This window comes from Tricharina praecox (genome assembly GCF_024521635.1).
Source record: "Tricharina praecox strain CBS 144465 chromosome Unknown BZA05scaffold_2, whole genome shotgun sequence".
NCBI lineage: Eukaryota > Fungi > Ascomycota > Pezizomycetes > Pezizales > Pyronemataceae > Tricharina > Tricharina praecox.
Window position 1 is genome coordinate 263,039 of NW_026250404.1, and position 20,048 is coordinate 283,086.

The following is a 20,048-nucleotide window of genomic DNA, read 5'->3' on the forward strand; positions in this document are numbered from 1 at the left end:
CCAGGGCCATCATACGGCGTTCGTTTAACTTTCCATAGTAGAGTAGAGCACAAATGCACGAACAACTACCGCATCCGATCCGCCCCAGTCCATCCTGCCCGCCCGCGTAGTCGAGAGAAACGAATAAATCTCCGGGCCCACGGCCACAAACAAAGCACCGACATCGTCCATCTGTCCGGGCGCATAACCCGGCGTAGCACGGCTTCCCGCTCTTTGTTTGCTGGCGGGCGCAATGGTCGTGAAGATATCTTCATCGGTGGGGCATATGGCGCCGTGACGCAGCGCATGCCACGGCTTGGCACACTCGAGTTTGCCAGCTCAACCCAATTTGCACCGAAAACATCCCCCAGGACACAAGGAGATGAAGCGGCGCAGCCTGTCTGTCGGGTCTGGCTTTGAGACAGTCCGGCTCCCCTTCCACAAGGTGAAGCACAAGCACTGCGGCACTTTCCTACGGGACATACTTCGTACTTCTTCATAAATACCCACTCCTTCCCGATCACCATCGCCGGAGTAGTCATGAGGTATGATACCTCCGTCGCTGTGCATGCTACTATGAAGCTAGTGCCCTGGATAAACAAAAGACGACATGACATCTACATGCATCTCCTCAGCATCTGCCAGCGAACCATCGCTGCTGCTGCTGCTGTGCGCCGTTGGCGCGACCACCACCAGCACCGGTGGGCTGCTCTACTACATATACTTGACCACATGGCCAGGCCGACGACAAGAACCCCTCATCGATCGCGGAAAATCGTATGTACTCTACACAGAACACCCGCTTTTCCCCGCGCGCGCAGCAGCAGAGCGAGCACCGCGATAACTATCTCGAGCGGGGGAGCGGGGGGGAGGCGAGGGATCGCAACTTCGCAAGTGCAACAACTTGTTTGTCGACTCCGCACGATGTGAAACGACACGTCTTGTTCATGTACATATTGTCCGTACCCCAAACCCAAACCCAAACCCAAACCCAAACCCAAACAGCTACTCTAGTTACCTTGCAGAGTAAAGTGCTGGCAGGCTGGCAGGTCTGGCACCTGTCCAACTCGACTGTCCGGTGTCCCTGCATGAAGCCAGTCCAGTCAAGTCGGTCGGCCAGGCCGCCACATGCCAGAACACCACTGGCCTGGCCCCCCGGTTAGCTTTCTGTTCATTATCTATTGGATCTGATTAGATCTCGCGTGCGTGCTGCAGGCTGCAGCCGGCCGGAGCCTGACGAAGCCGTCGAAGCCGTCGAAGCCAACTTTCTCTCTCACCAACCCCTCCAGACGTGTCTGTCGAGTTTGTCGAGTTGAACTCGTCGGGAAGCCCGAGTAATTCCCGCACATTATTCCCTCGAAGACTCCCCGAAGCTTTTCCTGCCGACGACGGCCATGCCGCCGATGGATCGAACGCACCGGACACCGAAATCGAGCTCAGCTCGAAAATCACCTCCACTGATTCTTCGGTGACGGGCTTTTGAAAAGTCCCTCTGCACTCGACCTCAAACTCAAACTCGAACTCGAACTTGAACGCCGACCAAGGTCGCGAAAAATGCAGCGATCCTTCCAGGGCAACAGGCTAGACATGGCCGTACACCGTACCTGCATAGACGAGCGCCACGCGAATGTCCGGTGCTCAGTGCATATGCGGATCCATATCCCACTGACCGGCAGGTCTGCTACGGAGAAGACTGGACTGGTGCCGGCCGGACCTATGTACGATCCTGATGTGACTCCCTCCACTGATGGGGCGAGGGGGGAGCTTGCCATCTTCGGGCTGGTCTGCTGTGTGCCTGCGGATGAAAATGCCGCAAGAGCGAATCTTCTTTGTCGGCGGCGGCGGAAATCCTGTGCGAGGTGGCATACTTGTTGGAGTACCCGTGGTTGAAATGGTGGGGGATTGGGATTGGGGGCCGCGGTGGAGGTGGCTGGGAACTTGGGAACTTGGAAGTGGCCGGCGTTCAAGACTTCTTTTGCACGGGTGTGAGTGACGATCCGTGATAAGCTTCGTGCAAGTCTACGGTTCACATATCCTTCACCAGCACATTGCTTTCTTTATCTCTCGGACTCCACCACCAGCACATTGCTTTCTTTATCTCTCGGACTCCACCACCAGCACATTGCTTTCTTTATCTCTCGGACTCCACCACCAGCACATTGCTTTCTTTATCTCTCGGACTCCATCGTCACCACGATTGTCGGTAGAGTACAGACCTCTGTGCTCCCAAGTCCGTCAGCCAATCTGTCCCCAGTTCCAAGTTCCAACCCTGAACCGCATCCCTGCCAGGCTGCCGCCCTAACCAAGGACACCATGTTCGACTCCCTCTCACCGCGTCCGCAAGACACCGTACGATGGTGATTCATTCGGTCGGTAAAAGCTGGCAGATGTCGGTACTATGATATGTACTCGCATCCCAGGCCTGACCTGCGGCTGGAAGGTTGACAGTCCGCCTGCAGCGGGATAGGTGGGTGGCGAAAACCTCGGTAATCTGATCGATAGGTAAGAGGTAAGAGGCGTAAGAGGTCGGCGCCGCAGGGGATGGGGACGTGTGGCTGACTGTTGTGTGGCTAGGCATATACCCAGCATGTAGTGCAGTAGGCGATCTCGAAAAGAGCTTCCCCACCCGTCCGCAGTGGAGCAAACCCGGAATGCTCCCGGGTGACCTTGCGGAGTGCCATGGGATACCGTGTTCGTTCCTCCATACGGGCGAGACAGTGGACTGCCGCGGCCCGATTGGCTCCGAGAGCGCCACGAATCTCCTCTAGTCCCACGTCGTCGGGAGCATGGCCATTGGCGAGAAGTTTGCTGCGTCTCCTCTCCTCTCCGTCCCGGAGGACACCTACTCACAGAGCGGTTGGTTGCGCCGGGCTACATAGAAGGCTATGTAGGTCTCGCGCCGCGGCTTCGCTTGTCTGACTAGCTACCTCGTGCATTCTCGTCAGGACAGCGTCCTCGATCGCAGCAGACAGAGCGTAACTCTGCGTCTGTAGAGTTGATGCTGCGCGAAGACGTCACTCACTGTGCGTACATGCTGTGACTGGCCGCCGCCGTGGGGAAGTCACACGGGTTCAGGGGCGCAGCATGTATGATGTGATAGTATCGCGGACTATGATGAATCGAACATTCTGCCCTTTTCCGTCTCAGCCACCGCATCCGTGTGCTGGACTGGACTAAATTGTGAGGTGGGGAGAGGGCGTCCACAGTTGCGAACACCCAACACCGACCACCGATCACCGAATAAAGCCCAAGTATTCGGTGCTCGTCAGGTGCATAACAGGGATGGATGGGTACACGCACATGTGGGTATGCAGATGGATGGACCCCGCTTTGCGCCTTCAACCCCTCCTCGTCCTGATCATCATCATCCTCCTCCGCCTCGACGAACCCTCCCGTTTGTCGTACTGTGAATCGCAGAGCCACTGCTCAGCCTTCCAGAAGAGAGCATAAACCCCCGGTGTCCATCTTCCAGATCCCGAGGTCTGATAGCACCCACCCACCCACCCATCCGAATCCATTCCTTTGGGTACTTATCACTGCTGAGAAGAGACGGTTGCAGGTTCTCAAGTTGTCAAGTCGCAATGTCGGATCCAAAGCAACCCACTGCCACTGCCACTGGCCCGAGCGAACCGGCGCCTGCACCGACGGGCGAGGCCCCGCCCCAGTGTCCACCTGACCACCACCAGCAGCAGCAGCAGCAGCAAAGCCAGTCGCCACTCCCACCCCCACCCCAGCAGTCGCAGTCAAACGTTCCGGGGGGATATACCCCCGGCCTACAGCAGCAGCTGCAGCAGCTGCAGCCACAGCAGCCGCCGAACGTGGGCTATCCCCAGCAGCCACTACAGCTGCCCGTGGCGGGATATCACCAGGGCCCTCCTTCGCCTGGAGGTTATCAGGCCCCGCCTTCGCCCGGTGGTTATCAGGCGCCTCCATCCCCCAGTTTCACTCCACAAGGCCAGTATAGCGCCCCACAATATCAACAGCAGCCACCGCCGCAAGGCTACTATGCTCAACCCCAACAGCCCGGGTACTACGCCCAGCAACCGCCGCAGGCCTATGGACAGCCACCACAGCAGCCTTATGGACAGCCGCCTCCACCACAGCAGCCATACGACCAGCAAGCACCACCTCAACAGGCTCCGTACAATCCGCAGTTTGGCTATCAACCACCGCTTCAGCAACCATACTATGCGCCACCACCACCACAGGGCTACCCCCCACCGCAAGGCTACCCGCAGTACAGCCAGTCTCCCATGGATCCCAACAATCCCAATCCCGCTATGGGACAATACTACCCTCCACCCAACCCGCCAAAAGTCTATGAGTACAGTCCGGGCTACGCACCCGGCGAGATGGCCATTGGCTACGACCCGACGACCGACGCCGGAGTGATCAAAAAAGCCATCGGTACCCCCCACCACCCACCCAGCCCGCCCCTCCATCCAGCGCACTAACCCACCCACCAGGCGACACCCGCATGGACCTCGACGCCCTCCTCAAGATCGTGCCCAAACTCACGCCTCTGCAGCTCGAATCATTCAAGCCGCACCTCACGGCGAACCCGCAAGACCTCGCGCGCAACACCGACGAGATCGTCAAGACGGGGGTGTTAGGCCTGCTCATGGGGCCCAAGGACTTCGACGCATACATGCTGCACCACGCGCTGAGCGACAACGGCAAGGCGAAGCTGTCGTCGACGTTCAAGAACACGTGGATCCTCTCACTAGTCCTACTAAACCGCAAAAGCGGCGACATTGAGGCGATCAAGGACTCGTACCGGCGACGGTACGGCGACACGCTTTTGCACCTGCTGAAGGACTGCCTACGCAAGGAGCCGCTGCTCGCCAACCTATACATGAACGTGCTCGAGAACCACTCCTACCCAGGACTATGTGAAGTTTCCGACCCGGCGGCGAAAACGGCGCTGCAGGCCGCCATAGACAAGGAAGCCGACGAGCTGTTCACCGCCACCGTCGGCACCGTAGAGGGGAATAAGTTCGCGTGGACGTTCACCAGCAGCTCCCATGAGCGCCTGAAGGATATTGCAGCCGCATACCAGAAGAGGCAGGATTGTGCGCTCATCGATACCGTCAATAAGAAGCTCAAGAAGCTCGAGGCCCTCAGGGATGAGCTGGCGTATATGCTCGCCGGCCTCACGGATGATGCGCGCGCCAATAGGGACGCGCTGCTGCTGGAGAATACTATGAAGGGCTTCGGTAGCCACCCCCCACTCCTGTGAGCTCGAAGAAACCACCGCTGACAGAAAGCAGGAACGAAAGATACGGAACTAATCTTCCGGCTCATATCGATCGCGTGGGATAAGGACCGGCTAGGAGCGGTCAAGGACGCGTACAGGAAGAAGTTTGCGGCGAAGGTCAGTCTGCAGGCACGCATCGAGGGCGATACTAGTGGCGACCAGGAGAAGTTCCTCGAGGCCGTGCTGTTGAGTGATGGGAGGAGGGGCTGAGGGGCTGGGAGGGGCTGGGAGGGGCTCTGGGACGCTGAGGGGCTCCGGGAGGGGCTGACGTGACGTGACGTGGGAATGCGCGCTGGGCGGTTGGTACAATGCTACCTGCCTAGGTCGTGCATATGCACTTTTATTTTTTTTGAGGTTTTATTCTTTACAGGTTGACTCCATGATCATACATGAATATAGGCATGTAGGCATGTAGGCAGCGAATATACACGGTTAGTTAATGATGGTTTCTAAACCTCCTCTACGCACTTTTATGTCTCCAGTTGAATATGATTCACCTAATGCTCTGCAACGTCCCATTCAGTCTCGCTTTCACTCACCAATAGTTCTGCAACGTCCGATTCAGTCTTACTTTCACTCACCAATAGGTCTGCAACGCCCCATAGAGTCTCACGTTCAACGTAGGTAGGCGGAGTCGCAATCCCGGGTGATAGCGAGTGATAGCGAATGATGATGGCTGCGAGTGGTGGCGTGTGATCGGGAATGCTCCTGAATCTCCGATCCCGAAGGGAGGTGTCGTTCCTCTCGAGAATCCGGACTTGATCCTGGCGGGTTGTCGGGGTGCCGACGGGGGCACGTCAGAATTGGATGGGATCGCAGATCCGCAGTGGAAATCTGAAGCCCGTATTTACCTTTTTATTTTTATTTTTCAAACAGAAGCCGGCTTTCCACCGCCCCGCGCTCTCCAAAGTCCAGGGTCCAAAGTCCACAAAGTTCCAACTTCAAACAAGTTAGTTACTTCAACCGGGCGATCTGCAGCTAGACTTCCATGCAGGTTGCATACACAGGTGTCAGGTAGCTTGTAGGCTGTAGAGTAGGTAGGTACACACCCGTCACTCGTGTAACCGCGCATCTTCCAAGTTCCAAGCATGTAGGTATTCGCGGTGACGTCGTCGGCGCTCACCAGGACGACGAGTCTATCAACGGACGTCGGAAGTGACTGTATATAAGAACGTCCGTGGATTCCCATTTCCATCCATCGTAAAGCACGCACATCACACATCGCCGCGATACTATAACTACTCTACCTACCACACGACCACACCCTTTAAAGAACCCCCACACCCCCAAGAAACCTCATAATGGACGTCATCAAGAACCTCGGCGGCAAGGACGCCAACACCCAGCAGACCAGCGACCAGTCCGGCGGCGGCCTCCTAGACACGCTCCACGGCGCCGTCGGCGGCGGGCGGCAAAGCGAGAAGAACGAGGACGGCGTTGATAAAGGTATCCCTTCCTTCTTTCAATACACGAGTTCGTGGGTTGTGGGTTGTGGGTTGTGGGCACCAGGTAGCTAACGACCAGCGAAAAGGCGTCGACTTCGTCCAAGAAAAGTTCATGGGCGCCGGGCCGCAGGATAACGAGAGCGCGCTAGAGCAGGCGAAGGATGAGAAGATAAGTGATTGTAAGTGCTCCGTTTCCCCAGAAAGACAAGGGGAAAAAAGAGAGGAAAGAGGGTGAATGCTGATTTGTTGCGCGGCAAATAGTCGTCAGGGGACAGTATAAGTCGGCTACGGGGAGTGAGGTGCCGATTAAGGATAAATAGGTAGATGGGGGGTTAGATCTGGAGTGGCGTGTATGGAGACGAGGCGGTGAGTCAATTGGAAATAAATCATTCGAGGAATCTGTGCAGTTCCTATGATGATAGTGATCTCCTATGATTCTGTGAAGGGTCTCTACCGAAAGCGTGGAATCCAGGAACGAAAGTGACCGACACAACGAACAAAGTGACGTTAAAGCGTGATCTGACACTTCAACAAGACAAAAGGCGATCAGATCCATGCGAATGTACCTACTTGTAGAGTAAGACTGGAAGAGTGTAATCATACGACATCACTCGCTTCGAAGAATGCCAGCAGATTCCAGACATCTCGGCTGTGAAGAATGTATGTAGTTACGCATCATTTCGGGGCAGCCGTGTGTATTCCGCAAAGTGTGACGTGTCGTGTGAGGGGGCAAGCTGTCTAGATCTGTTTGTTTGATCATTAATTGCTTGCGACCTATCTAGATTCCAAATCATGGCAATATCCACCCAGCAAGCGGGCTAGAGAGAACGCATGCGGCCTTACTGGACTACGGCAACCAGCAAGGGGGCTACATTCAAGCAATCAACTGCCAAAAACCCCGAAAAGCGAGTGATGGGCTGTGATAGCACCATACAATGTCGCACGTTTGTTTGTGAATACTAGCCGTGAGTTCGACTCCACCAACTGTGCCCTAACTGTGCCCTAACTGTGCCCTAACTCCCGACTTTCAACACCTTCCACAAGCTCCCATAGAAAATCCGCTAGCGCACAGCACCTCAGTATAAAACCCGCGCCCGGTCTGCTCTCTCCCTCTCTTTTCTTCCATCCATCTTCAATCTTCCTCAACATCAACATCAACATCATCAACATGTATCAACATCATCAGCAAATATATATTGTTGCACCACACTAGCGAGCAACACGCATAGCCCTCGGTGGCTTCCTATATCTTCGAAGATTCCTAACCGGAATTGCAAGCGAATGCAGTGTATGGGAATGATATTGACTTATCGTTTCCTTTTCGCTGTGGGAATCACCGAACCCGCTCGTGTCTTCAGCTTCATCCATCCAAAACCGGCGAACCGCGTTTAGCTGCCTTTCTCGGCTGCTGAGCGAGATCGAACATGTACCCACCGCAGTGGCTACTGCTGCAGCCATGCACAGCGTACTGCCCTCGAAACGAACCTTGGCAGGGTGTCCTCCCTTTCACCACTAAGCACCGGGCAGAAGGATAGCCCGATCTCCACCATGCACGGGGGGGCGGGGTTTGACACCCGAGGAGTTGGAGACGAATTATGATGGGAGGACAAACTGAGTAATGCGAAGCAGACACTCGAGGTGAGATTGCAGCCTACCAGAAAGGGAGGTACTGAACGGGGTAACTAATGTATATAGTGACCTCCGTCAGAGTTATATTTCCACGATGACTACCGCCGCCACAGCATCTAAAGTGCTGCTGCGAGGATCGCCCTGGAGTCGGACCGTGTCACGGCGTGGACCCCCTTGCGAGACATGAGGGGTCACTCGGGCTGGGAGTGAGTGTGTGTGAGTTGGGATTGGAGTTTAGTAGGAATAAGTTGGGCTGGACAGTGGCGTGGAAACGGAGGGTGTACGGGTAGACATTGCCATGATCTAGACAGGTCACATGCAATCAATGATTAAACAAAACAAAAAAAATCGGCTGTAAAGAATGAAGGGAGAGTCAAGACCCAACGCCTACAGTCATCCGCCAGCCACAAGCCACAATCCCTTGTGATGGTGCTTTCGCGTGCAGCTCCCGGCCCCGAGCAGCCCGTTACCACAGCCCGTTACCACAACACGTCCAGAGAGATATATCACGTCTGTAAAAGCCGTCAACACTCCCCTCCCCTCCATCCACCCCTCCATCCCCTCCATCCATCGCATCTCCGCCTCCGCTTTCAGTTCAGTTCCAGTTCCCGGCCGTATGCAAGTAATTCTTACATAGCATACTGGGTATCCGCTTCGCTTTCGAATTTCTCTCCATCGGTTTTTAACGATACCTAGGAAAACGCACTCCTAGAAGTACATAGTAAAAAAACAAAAAAAAAACAAAAACAAAACCCAAACGCACATACACAGGTAAAGAAAGCACAAGCACAAGAACATGAACATTAAAAGAAAAAGAAAGAAAAAACAACAGGAAAACAGGAAGCACAGTCCCAAAACCCCCCTCTTCTCCCCCAGATCGTTAAGTTAAGGTGAACGTGAACGCAATCCATAATCAAGGAAACGAGACATAAGAAAATAAAGAAACGGAAGATAAAGAAGACAGAAAAAGCACTGAATCGATTAACCCCACTGCCTATTCAAAACTCAACCCAATCCAAGAGGATACCTACTTCCAAGCTACTCGTACCAGACAGAAAAAAAGAAAACCAAAGGTAGATAAGAAGAGTAAAACAGGACGACATCATTCATCGGCGTCGGGCACGTCACTAAGATCGCTACTCTCGCTGCCGTCGTCGGCAATTTCCGGCTGCTTTCCCTTCGCGCCCCGGGTGCTCCGTCTACCGAAGGCCACCTCCGTTTGTGATTTCTTGGGCTCAGCAGGCTTGGAGTTGGTCTTACCACTTCCGCGGGTTGACCTCTTGCCGACGGCAACAGTAGTTGTAGTAGGCGCGCCCGGAGTGGTTTCCTCCTTCTTGGCTGACTCGGGCTCGGGCTCATCAACCTCCATCTCCTCTTCGGGCGCCGGGGTCTTGTCCATTTCTTGATCGCTTTCGGCCTCGACCTCTTTGTACTTCTCCGCGCCTTTGGACTCGGTAGACTTCTTTGCCGAACCACCGCCAGAGTTGCTGCGTCCACCATACTTCCTAGGTTTAGGCTCGGGCTCAGCCTCGCTCTCCCCGCTGTTGGAAGCATCATCCATCTCCTCGTCGCTACTGTCGTCCTCCTCGTAGTCCTCCTCGTCTGTCTCGGCATCCTCCTCCTTGTAGCTGGTGATCCTGCCGGACTGGCGACCACTGCGGCGCCGCTCGCTCGACTTGGTGGGCGGAGGTGTACCGTCCTCTTTTGTGGCTCGCTGCTTCTTGGTCGATGTCTTCTTGGAAGGTTTAGATGGTGTCTTTTCCACCTTTGGTTTCTTGACTCGTTTGGTGGTGGTGGGGGTGGGGGTGATCGCAGCACTTTCGCTCTTCCGCTTCTTGCTGGAACCGGTGATCGCGCCTGACGACAAGGAGGTAGGGTTCTTGCTACTGGCCCGCACGAGAGCCCCGAGCTTCTTATCCATGCCTTCGGGAAGGTACGTCGTTTGCGCGACTTCGTGTGACTCATCCTGGTTCATCATCGGCGCATACAACGCCACTGGAAGGCGCATTTTGCCTGGCCATGTTTGGATCGTCCATTTGTGAATTTCTCCGTAATGGCGGATGATGGATTGTGCGAGTTCTGAAATGTAGTACAAATTCTAGAACCATTAGAACACGAGCCGACGATTGGGGGGATCGGTGAGACGGACCTCCGAGTTATCGGGGCTCAGTTTATCACGGAATTGTTTGGCTCTCTGAGCAACGTAGTGAATAAGAGAAATGTTCTCCCCGTTGGCAACCGTCCGGAGGTAGAACAGGATGTATCTACCGAACCACACACACACACCAATTAGCTCCCATTAAGGCCCCTCAAAAGACTCGTAGGAGCTAGGGAAGACGGTTAAGGGGAGAGATTTTTAGTACTTACTTCGCGAAGTCCATGATATCCTCGTATTGGGTTCCAAAGTCCGGGTGGTGCACAAGCAGACTCATCAGGCGCGCAAAGACACCTTCCACGACGTTATGACTTGTCTTATTCTTGGAGATGGCGCTAGAGCGAGCTCGGATCCACGTAGCAACCTCTTCCCTCCACCGATCTTCGGGCTCGTAAGCCATCAAAAATACGATGGTGTAGAAGCGTGCCGGTAGCTGTCCGGCGGCCAGGTATTTCTGGAGCTTCTCCATGAACCCTCGACGGACCTGGAGACATCCATCCTGAGCAACCGTCGCAAGTCTGATGAAGTCCGTCGCCGAAATCACTTCGTCAAAGACCGAGATGGTTGCCAATTTTAGCAGATGCTGGGCTGCGGCCAGTCGCATTCGTGATCGATGAGCGGCCGGCGTGGTCTTCGTCTTCAATGCTTCACCGTCGTTGGCGACGATATGGTTCAGTGATCTGATAACACCGAGGCTGTCCCTGTGCTGTGCATCCGGACGTGCTCGTATGCGGTTCACAAGAACTCGCAGTGCAAGAATTTTTGCTCTGATCTCATCATCCAGCTCGGTTTCTTCTGCCCAGACTTTCTTGCTGTCTTTGTCTTCCTCACTTGCAGGCCTCTCCGTCCGGGTCCCGACGATGATGCCTGTGCATATGTCCTTAATGGCTTTGGCGTGGTCCTCACATTGGTCAGGCGCCAATAAGACCAGTTGTGAAAGACACGCGAGCTTTGCCAAAAAGTGATGTTCTCCGAACTCAAAGTCCTTGAGACAGCGCTGGACCAAGTCCGACGCGTACAGTTCCTTCCGGTTGGCAGAGTACATCAAGATGGTGACAGCATGTTTCGCAGCCGTGGGAGGGCGGCCGGTGAGGGCGAATGAAACAAGCGCCTCAAGCAACTTTCGCTCCTGGGGCATATCTTTTGGATAGCTCTTGGCGAAGCCTGCGCAGGCTTTGAGTGTATCCACCGCGCTACTCGTTCTCGCAGAGCCAGACCCAGGGGACTGTTCTTTGAGGAGATCGGAGAGAGCCTTGACGTTGGCTTTGAAGACCGCCGGATTGGAGCTTGACATCTCTTTCAGAACCTCATGTGCGGCATTGCCAAGTGAGCACTCATCCGTGCGAGAGAACTCGACAATCGGGGCGACATGCGATTTGTTGTAGATGATCTGTGAGACGCGATAGAGCAATGGTGTGAGCGAGTCCAGGATCATTGGTTGCGCAGACTCGTTGATGCGCTTCTTGATCTCCTTTAGCGCCCTAACCACAGTACGGTAATCACTGTCCGGGTTAAAGCAGAATCGGATGAGCTGATAACATCTTCTGTCATGTAGTTTTGCCAGCCTCAGGAGGTTCTCCTTGGCCTTGTGTGACTCGGGAAGTTTATGCGCCAACCACGCCGAGAACTTTTCCAAGTTCAGTTGCACGGTGGCCTCGTCGACACCTGCTTCGATGACACCACCCTACGCATGCAATGTCAGAAGATCGGCAGCGTGGTCCAGCCTGGTATAGGAGGGCATGGGGAAACGTATAACTCACATTGTTTTCCTCGCACGACTTCAGGAACACTTCCATGACCTTAGCATAAGAAATCTGCCGAAGAGGTACAGCAAAGAGTGCCTTCTTTGCTTTGGTGTCCAGTCCCTTCACCAACACAAGTAATCGCTTGACGCGGATCTTGTCGTCTTCCAAGATTTCCTTTTCACGCTCTTGATTGGTAAGTTCCTTACCCTTGCCCTTGCCTTTGGTTCCATTGGTCTTGTCCGGTTCTGATGCTTTTTCAATGGGTATAGGTGGGTAGTTGACGGGAAGCAATATCTCGTGCAGTACGTGGTCGAGTAGCATGTTGACTTCGGGATCATTGATGTAGAATGTATCCAGAATCTTACTAGGAATCCAGCCCAGTTGTTTAAAAACGACCTCATTCCCGTTGGAAATATCTTTATATGCCATGTCCCACATCCGAGCAAGACACCTCATGCCCTCCAGGCGCACGTTAATCTTCTTGTCTCTCACGCGCTCAGCCAACGTCTGGAGTATCTTCTTTCCCCAACCTGTGGTATCTGCCCCAGTCCCACCCCTGGGTTTCAAAGGGATAGCGCTCGTGGCCACAATGGAATTGGTGGAATCAAACAGATTAAATGGCGATTCATCTGCCGCGAGTTTGGAAGTGATGGAGTCATAATCGAGAGATCTCAAGGCACAACACGCCGCGTGCCGGACGATTTCGTCCAGATCGTTCAGTTTGATTGCGATGAGGTCAACCATGTGCACAGCCATGGGGTCGTTCCGTGTCTTGAGGATGTTTACAGCAGCCCTCACCCACGATGCGCGCACTGTGGGGGATTTGTCATTTGCCCGACTTGCCCACGCTTTCCACGTCGCTGGTGCAGATTGCGCAAAGTTTCCTTCCAGCGCCATCTCACCGATGGTTTCACACGCTAACTTCCGGAGTTCGCCGTTGTCGGCCAGAAGCTCGTGCTCGAGCAGAGGAATGACATTCTGGAGGACCGTAGGGCACGATTTCCAGAGTTCCCTGGCGAGTGTGTGGGCCTTCTTGACTTCTCCCAAGTCTTCGGCTGACGTGGGTTCGTGAGCTCGGGCTTCGTCGTCACCACCGGGGGTCCCGGCCCTTCGCCCAGCGGCATCAACAATCACTTCCGAAAAATATCGGCAGATGTAGCGAGCCATCTTGTCGACGCAGGCAAGACAGATCTGTTTCGCCATTGCGTACGCTGGTGGGAGAACCTTATTTGTGAGTTTTTTCTGTCTGTCGTCGAGCCGGGGATCCGCACGCGCCGACAGAGCACCCTTCTTCGCAGGCTTTTCCGGTTCCACTTGGGTTCGCAGAAACTGGATGCAGATGACATCAACCACTTCGGGAGGTAGAGAGGGACATTCCTCGATAAGCTGACATAGAATATCGGTCATCTGGAATTCCACATTTTTCGGACCCTCCGGCTTCGCAATGTCGAAGAATGTGGTGAAAAGCTCCTTGGTGATTTCATCGCCGTCGGGAATGTCGGAGATCAAAACTACGGACTTGACGGTCGACAGAGAATCCAGCAGATACATGTATTGTTGGTAGAAGGGCGCATCGGGGTTTTCAAGGCCTTTGAGGCACTTGACGAAGCATGCGAAGATGTCCTTTACGCAATTCCCTCCATCAGCAATGTGTAGACCGGGGCAATACGACGCTGACGTGCCCACCACGAGAGACATACCTTCAGTTGTTTCGCGGTGTAGGGCGCATCCGGCGCGTGCAGCCGCAGCATGTCCGCCAGGCAACATGCGGTGTACGCCACAACACCTTCGTCTGGATGTTGCAGTAATTTCACCGACGCCAATTCCTTCGCAGGCGTAGCCAGGCTCGGGCGGTCGACACCCTCCTGCTCCAGGTCCTGTACTTCTTTCTGCAGCGTTTTCAAGTGCGAAACGAGCTTGTCCACTTCAATCGGTTTGCCGGACTTCGATAGCAGTGGCTGGTCGAAATCTAGAACCTTGGGGTTGACATGCTCGCCGCCCTCCGCAGCCGACACTTCGCCGTGAGACGCACGAGCTGAGCGACCCATTGTCGCGGTAGGGTGTGTGGGTTGTCGAGGGTGTTGTCGTCGTCGCAGATGTTTTACTCGTCAGGTTGAGTCGCGTCTAGGAGAGTGCGATGGATTTAGCGACGCGTTCGCGCCGAGGGAAGGTTTGGCTAACAATAAACTCGGAGGGTGGGGGAGTTGGGGGTGGTTGTTGGGTCGAGAGCGGGAGGGAGACGCGGGAAGGGTTCAGGCGGTGATCAATAACCACGGGGACGTGCGAGCGTGCGAGCGGCTCTTCACCATACATAGTAGCCCTAACCCACACCAACTCGTGGCCCAAGCCAAGCCAATGGTAGTTGCTCACGCCCATACTCACTCGCAAGTTACCTTTGGTTTCAAGCAGAATAACTAGGCTATTGAGGCTGTTTTTGCGCTGGCTCGAGTGACTGTTTCCTCACTTCCCGCTTGAGAGGGCGGGCAACTTTTTTGCCCAGGTCAAAGCGGCGATTGCCTACCTACCCACGGAAGCATGCCCGAGTTTGAGCAAGTTGAGATATAGGTTCCTAGGGCTTTGGCCTTATCACACCTGTAGAAGGATCACAAGCTTGTGAGACACGTATACATATTGGCGTTGTTGCCTTTTCAGTAATGGACCGAATCCTAAACTTTCATTAGCGACTTCATTTGCCGAGTGATCTCACATGATGAAATCAGAATCTACGGTACCTCGAGTTCTCTGTTTTAGGTTTTGCTGATACGATTTTATCCAAGTGATGAATGCGTTCCAACCGCGATTTTGAATTATGCTACTACTACTCATCTAACGAAATGACACCCAGCAACCCCACGCCACCATCGCTCCCACCATCCTCACCACTCAGATAAACGTAACCTCAGGGAACTTCCTATTGTTCTCCGCCACAAGCCCCTCCTTCTCGCCCTTAAGCGCCCAGTTAAAGAACGCCTCGGTATAAGCACCAGTGATCTCCCTGCCCCGCTCACCACTAAGCGTCCCAAAGACCTCCTGCAGTCCGGCCCTCATCTCATCCGTCCAGCCATCCGCCAATCCCGTGATCTCAATAACCGTCGGCGAGTCCCCAAAGCTCATATGCTGAAAGCCATCCACAATTGCCTCCCTGACCCACCCCTTCTGCGCGCCCTTAAACGCGGCCCACGAGGTATCACTCGAGGAGTTATGCTCGCCGGCACCGAGGATCAGCACCGGCGCCGGCGCCACCGACGTGGTGTTGTAGATGAAGATGAAGCCGTCAATGTTGATGCCGGCCTTGAACGGGGTGGGGGGGACGAGCGAGCCGACGCTCGCGGCGCCGCCAAGGCTGTGCCCGAATACGCCGGCCTTCTCGGTGCGCAGCTGCCGGCCGCACGGCAGCGTCTTCAGCTGCGAAGCGAGGAACCGCAGGTCCGATACGCGCGTGGAAAGGTAGGACTCGACTACCTCCATCACGTCTGTCGAGGTGAGGTTCAGCGCCGTGTAGGTCGGCGCCTTGGTCGCCTCGGGGTACTCGACGACGATGGCGTCGTAGGGGTGGTCCACCGCCAAAATGAAGTACCCGGCAGAGGCGAGCTGCTCGTAGATCGTCGTGTAGACGGCGCGGGGGGCGCCCATGCCCGTCGAGAATACGAGAGGGATGAGGTTCTTGGTCGGGCAGGCGGGGGAGGAGGCGGGCTGCACAAAGGAGTTGGTCGTGATTCCGGAGAGCGTCCCGTTCGGAAGGCTCTCGGATATCTCGATCGTCCGGACTGTGAGAGGCGGTGCCCAGTCCGAGTACTTCCCTGATCTGGGAGCACGTGGCAATGGGTAGAAGGCTTGGACTACGATTTCACGGGCGACACCGTCTGGGCCGCCGAAGCCGCTGGTGCGAGAGGAGTCGGTGAGCGTCACGGTGTAGGTGCCGATATTCTTGTTGGGTCCTGTAGGAGGCGGAAGCTGGACGCCCAGAGCCAGCGCCGGAAAGAGGAGTAGTGAGAGGGTGAGGAAGTTCATGCTGATAGAAGTGGATGCTGATGGTGAGTGAGGATCTGTGCAGTGCTGTTGTTGATGATCAGAAGCATGGAATCATTTGCCTTCTTATATATTGCCTGTCTTTCTGCAAAGCCCGGAGACCCTCCGGATCGACATGGCCGCTCGCACTGCGCACGTAGACAATAATAGAGCAACAATGAAACCATAGGCCGTAGTAACGTTACTTGGTTGGAATTCGCGATTCGCGTCGTACAACATCGGGGGTTACATGTCCATACGTGCACCGGGCGGGCATCATCCCGTAGGTGCTGCGCCTGCAGAATGTTCGGTCGGCATCGAGTTAAGCCGTTAGGCTGCGTTAATTGCAAGGTTGACTGCGGGTTACTTTCGGGATAGCCAATCGAGAAGAGAGGATCTGCGGGATTTGCCGAATGAAAAAGGAAAGAGAATGGGATTTTGAATGGAAATATGGCACTTGCCGTAGGCTGAATGGGGTTTGGAGAATCACGGTATGTCGAAGGGACTTGAAGCTATGACGATATCTATTAGGTACTCGATACTTGGCGGGTTGGGTTCAAGGAAGGAGTGGGTGCGGACAAGGCGTATTCAAAGACGCCGAACTATATCACTGCCCATTTGAGCATGAGCGTCGTCATCAAAGAGACGAGCGAGGCGTCTTTATGAGCGAGGTCGACTGTTTACCGTCCCAATAGAGCCAGAGATTCGAGAAAGCTATGCTCGTGTTCGATATCAGAGCTTTGGTTTGTTGAATTGAAGCGGATCGTGAACGTAGGTCAGCCTTAGATTAGTGTTAACTAGCTTTCAAAGGTCCACAACTATCTCCCGAGTCCCCACAGCCCGCACTAGGTACGGAAAGCATAGTTACCGGAAACGTCCCCCTCAGCCCGTACATCTCTCATTCGGCAGCCTCCAACAAACGCCGACAGTCTCCATCACTCGCCTTTCCACATCCTCCCACGTCTCATTCTCACTCCACCCCTCCGTCCCGGGCACCCGCTGATTCCCCCTCCACACGCCATCGCTCGAAAACTTCCAACCTTTTTCTTTCTCACAGAACAGGCGAAGGTCCCGCTGGAACGTTGTTCCCCCGGACCAGCCCAGCAGCGCAGTGCCAGCACAGATCGCCGGAGCTATGATGATGTCAACTCGGCGGTGCAGGCCACCCTTGTGGTTACGCCAGACGACGAGGGCCTTGTCGAGATTGTCGAAGTGGCCCTTTGATGGGCGGTGTGGGTCTTCGTGCCGCAGTTTGGCACTCGAAACGGAGAGGGTAAGTGTCACCAGCTCGGCCTCTTCGAGTGATTGGAGGAGCGTCACTAGGAAGTCCGGAGGAATAGCACGCCGGTGGGAGAGGAGTACGTCTACATCGTGACACTCCTTCGCACCGCGACGATACCCTCCTACGATCTTGCTCTGTACACCGGGCAGGACCTTGGCTGCGTGCAACTTGATGTGTTCAGCAATCTTCTCGACTTCACGACGGTTGATAGGCGCGAGGAACTCGTCGTAGTGTTTCACGCCAATCTGCTGGACGCGAGAGAGGTTCGACCAGTGGTACGTTATGATGTCGCCGAGTTTCCTATACCCGTGCTCATAGAAAAACTTCGATGCCGTCTCCGCTCCCACGCCCCATATACCTGCGAATTGGCTGAGTACCTGGTAGGATTGGGACTTCTCGAGCTCGGTGACTGCTCGGAGGGTGCGTTTCTCGGGTTTATCGTGAGAGTCCCTCCACTCCTGGAATAGAGCTGCTATCTTGCCATCACAGCCGGGGATCTCCTGGACTTCTGTGCCAGAGGACAGAGGGTACGGATACGCCTTGATCGCAGCGATGGCGGTGGAATATGCTCGCACGCCGGTGGAGTCAAGAGTTATGACTCGAGATTTCTTGATGACCTTTAGCTGCTCGATGAACAGATCGTTGGGAGATTCCTGTGGAGTGGAACGGCAGCACGAGTAAGTGTTCTGGAAGGCAGCGAGATTAGCTTGGGCTTGCACTCAACTTGGGGGGTCAAGACAGTGTACCTTTTTGATTATCCACTCTGGGAGATCACGCGAAGGGTACTTCCCTTCAAACGACGATGTAGACCGCCGGAGCAGAGGCGTTCCCTTAGTCACGCTCAAGATCGCATCGATGCCCGCCTGCTTCTGCCGACCAAACCGGGCCCTCTTACGAGCCGGCACATCCGCCGCATCTGCCAGCGCGCGCTCCATGACGCCCTTCCGTTTCTTCTCCAGCTCTGCGTCCTCCGGCGGCCCACTGGTCGTCTCCGCCTGATCCCTCTCCCACCTCGACATAGCGACGACCTCGCCCTCCAGCAGCGTGAACGCCTCCAACTTCTGTGGCGTCCCCATCTTGAGCGACGCCTCAAACCACGCCCGTTTCACGACCCTAAACGGTCTAACCCTGTTGACGTCGACCTTCCCGCCCACCTCCATCTCCGGCGTCACCACGAACAAGCCTTGCTTCCGCAGCTCCAGCTCGCACCGCCGCTTAGTGCCCACGTCGGCAATGAACACCGCCGCGTCCCGCACGAACTCCCGGAGCGGACACCGACATTGCCGCAGCTTCTCTTTGAGCTTTTGGTATTCGGGCGGCTTTAGGTGGCCCGTGAGAAGGTACGTCGGCGGCAGTGAGGAGAGGTCCACGGGCGGGCGTATGACTTTCGTGATACCTACCACATCGTATTCCGGCTCGGGCTCGGGCTCGGGCTCGGGATGCGAGGCGGATGACATGTCGATTAGTCTTTGGATGTGTGGGAGCGATGCTTTCGGCTGTAGTTAGAGTTTGTCAGATGTTAAGCGGTTCATGCATAGAGTTCGAGATATGTATAGACAGAGTACAAACCTTAATAGGCGCACAAAGGGGCCGGAGTGTCGTGGAACGAAAGAGAAGGGCTCGAACTTTGAGTTAGATACCTACCCCCAAAGCCCGCTTTGACTCTGCCGCAGACGTCGAGCCGTGTTCGCAAGTTCAGTTCGCAAGTTCAAGTTCGTAGTGTGCGTGCGTGCGCTGAGGCTGTCCAACTTCCACGGCCAACACCAGCAGCGAGTGCTCTAAGAGCTTTAACTATCCCGTTGCCGTGCAAACATGAACATGAGCCTCGATCGTGAACTACATATCGAATTACGCGACGTCATGACCATGCTCGCTAAACATTTAAAGAACCTGGCCGTCCGGGCGCAGGGGCGCTATGTACTCTAGTAGAGATCAAGATCTAACGTCACTCCCGACATGGAATCGATGTCTACACTCCGGGTGGTGAGGACAGAGAGCAAACAACAAATCTATTTCGCATAGCATCCGGACGGTGATACTAAGGGCAATGATTGTTCCGGGACTATGGATCATATTCGGTGAAATTGGAGTTGCATTTGGTTACGAGTTGCAGCAGTTTGACGGTACACGCCACAAGCGTGACTGGTACTATGTAAAACAAGGCTGGAGCTCACAGTACGACGCTCGGTATGTAGCAGTGATTCGTAAACCATACATTTTGATTAATCTCACAATCGGCCTCGCATGTCGCCTTGGCCATACGGTGCAAGAGTACATAGCATAATGAAAAAGAACAAACAGAACAATGGTATCCGCACTTATCCCACCTCCCACCTACTACCAACCCACCTATATGTACCTAACCATGGTGATATGATGTACGCCCTGAATACCCAAAAAGGAAACCACATCCAGCATCACCTATTTCCACACCTTGATATCCTTGGTTTCGATTGTCCTTCTGACCTCGCCATTGACGCCGATATCACCACCGCCCATCAGCGGCCGTCCACCCGTGAGTCTGCCGTGAGACGACGTGTTGGCGAAC

General features: G+C 54.8%; 6 protein-coding genes across 6 annotated transcripts; 3 read left to right on the forward strand and 3 right to left on the reverse strand.

Moving 5' to 3' along the window:
• Positions 1 to 389: 389 nt before the first annotated feature.
• Positions 390 to 1,462, forward strand: BZA05DRAFT_433024 (uncharacterized protein; the record flags this gene model as incomplete). Its single annotated transcript, XM_051486246.1, has 4 exons — positions 390 to 680; positions 720 to 756; positions 1,007 to 1,086; positions 1,269 to 1,462. Exons 1-4 carry the CDS (start codon positions 590 to 592, stop codon positions 1,460 to 1,462), a joined length of 402 nt encoding a protein of 133 aa, XP_051343307.1. The 5' UTR covers positions 390 to 589.
• Positions 1,463 to 3,117: 1,655 nt separating this feature from the next.
• BZA05DRAFT_433025 (uncharacterized protein) lies at positions 3,118 to 5,462 on the forward strand. Its single transcript, XM_051486247.1, has 4 exons — positions 3,118 to 3,459; positions 3,539 to 4,386; positions 4,446 to 5,195; positions 5,250 to 5,462. The coding sequence occupies exons 2-4, from the start codon at positions 3,561 to 3,563 to the stop codon at positions 5,444 to 5,446; spliced, it is 1,773 nt and encodes a 590-aa protein (XP_051343308.1). The 5' UTR covers positions 3,118 to 3,459; positions 3,539 to 3,560; the 3' UTR covers positions 5,447 to 5,462.
• An 892-nt stretch (positions 5,463 to 6,354) lies between these two features.
• On the forward strand, positions 6,355 to 7,079 carry BZA05DRAFT_346879 (uncharacterized protein). The gene is made up of 3 exons (XM_051481203.1): positions 6,355 to 6,682; positions 6,768 to 6,860; positions 6,943 to 7,079. Exons 1-3 carry the CDS (start codon positions 6,538 to 6,540, stop codon positions 6,999 to 7,001), a joined length of 297 nt encoding a protein of 98 aa, XP_051343309.1. The 5' UTR covers positions 6,355 to 6,537; the 3' UTR covers positions 7,002 to 7,079.
• A 2,333-nt stretch (positions 7,080 to 9,412) lies between these two features.
• BZA05DRAFT_367029 (armadillo-type protein) lies at positions 9,413 to 14,483 on the reverse strand (the record flags this gene model as incomplete). The annotated part of the gene is made up of 6 exons (XM_051481551.1): positions 13,911 to 14,483; positions 12,226 to 13,833; positions 10,678 to 12,149; positions 10,460 to 10,574; positions 9,808 to 10,408; positions 9,413 to 9,735 (listed from the first exon to the last, which is right to left on the reverse strand). The coding sequence occupies exons 1-6, from the start codon at positions 14,256 to 14,258 to the stop codon at positions 9,413 to 9,415; spliced, it is 4,467 nt and encodes a 1,488-aa protein (XP_051343310.1). The 5' UTR covers positions 14,259 to 14,483.
• A 610-nt stretch (positions 14,484 to 15,093) lies between these two features.
• On the reverse strand, positions 15,094 to 16,221 carry BZA05DRAFT_331188 (uncharacterized protein; the record flags this gene model as incomplete). Its single annotated transcript, XM_051480578.1, has 1 exon — positions 15,094 to 16,221. One exon carries the CDS (start codon positions 16,219 to 16,221, stop codon positions 15,094 to 15,096), a length of 1,128 nt encoding a protein of 375 aa, XP_051343311.1.
• Positions 16,222 to 17,100: 879 nt separating this feature from the next.
• BZA05DRAFT_330996 (uncharacterized protein) lies at positions 17,101 to 18,957 on the reverse strand (the record flags this gene model as incomplete). Its single annotated transcript, XM_051480566.1, has 2 exons — positions 17,101 to 18,186; positions 18,247 to 18,957. The coding sequence occupies 2 exons, from the start codon at positions 18,955 to 18,957 to the stop codon at positions 17,101 to 17,103; spliced, it is 1,797 nt and encodes a 598-aa protein (XP_051343312.1).
• Positions 18,958 to 20,048: the final 1,091 nt, after the last annotated feature.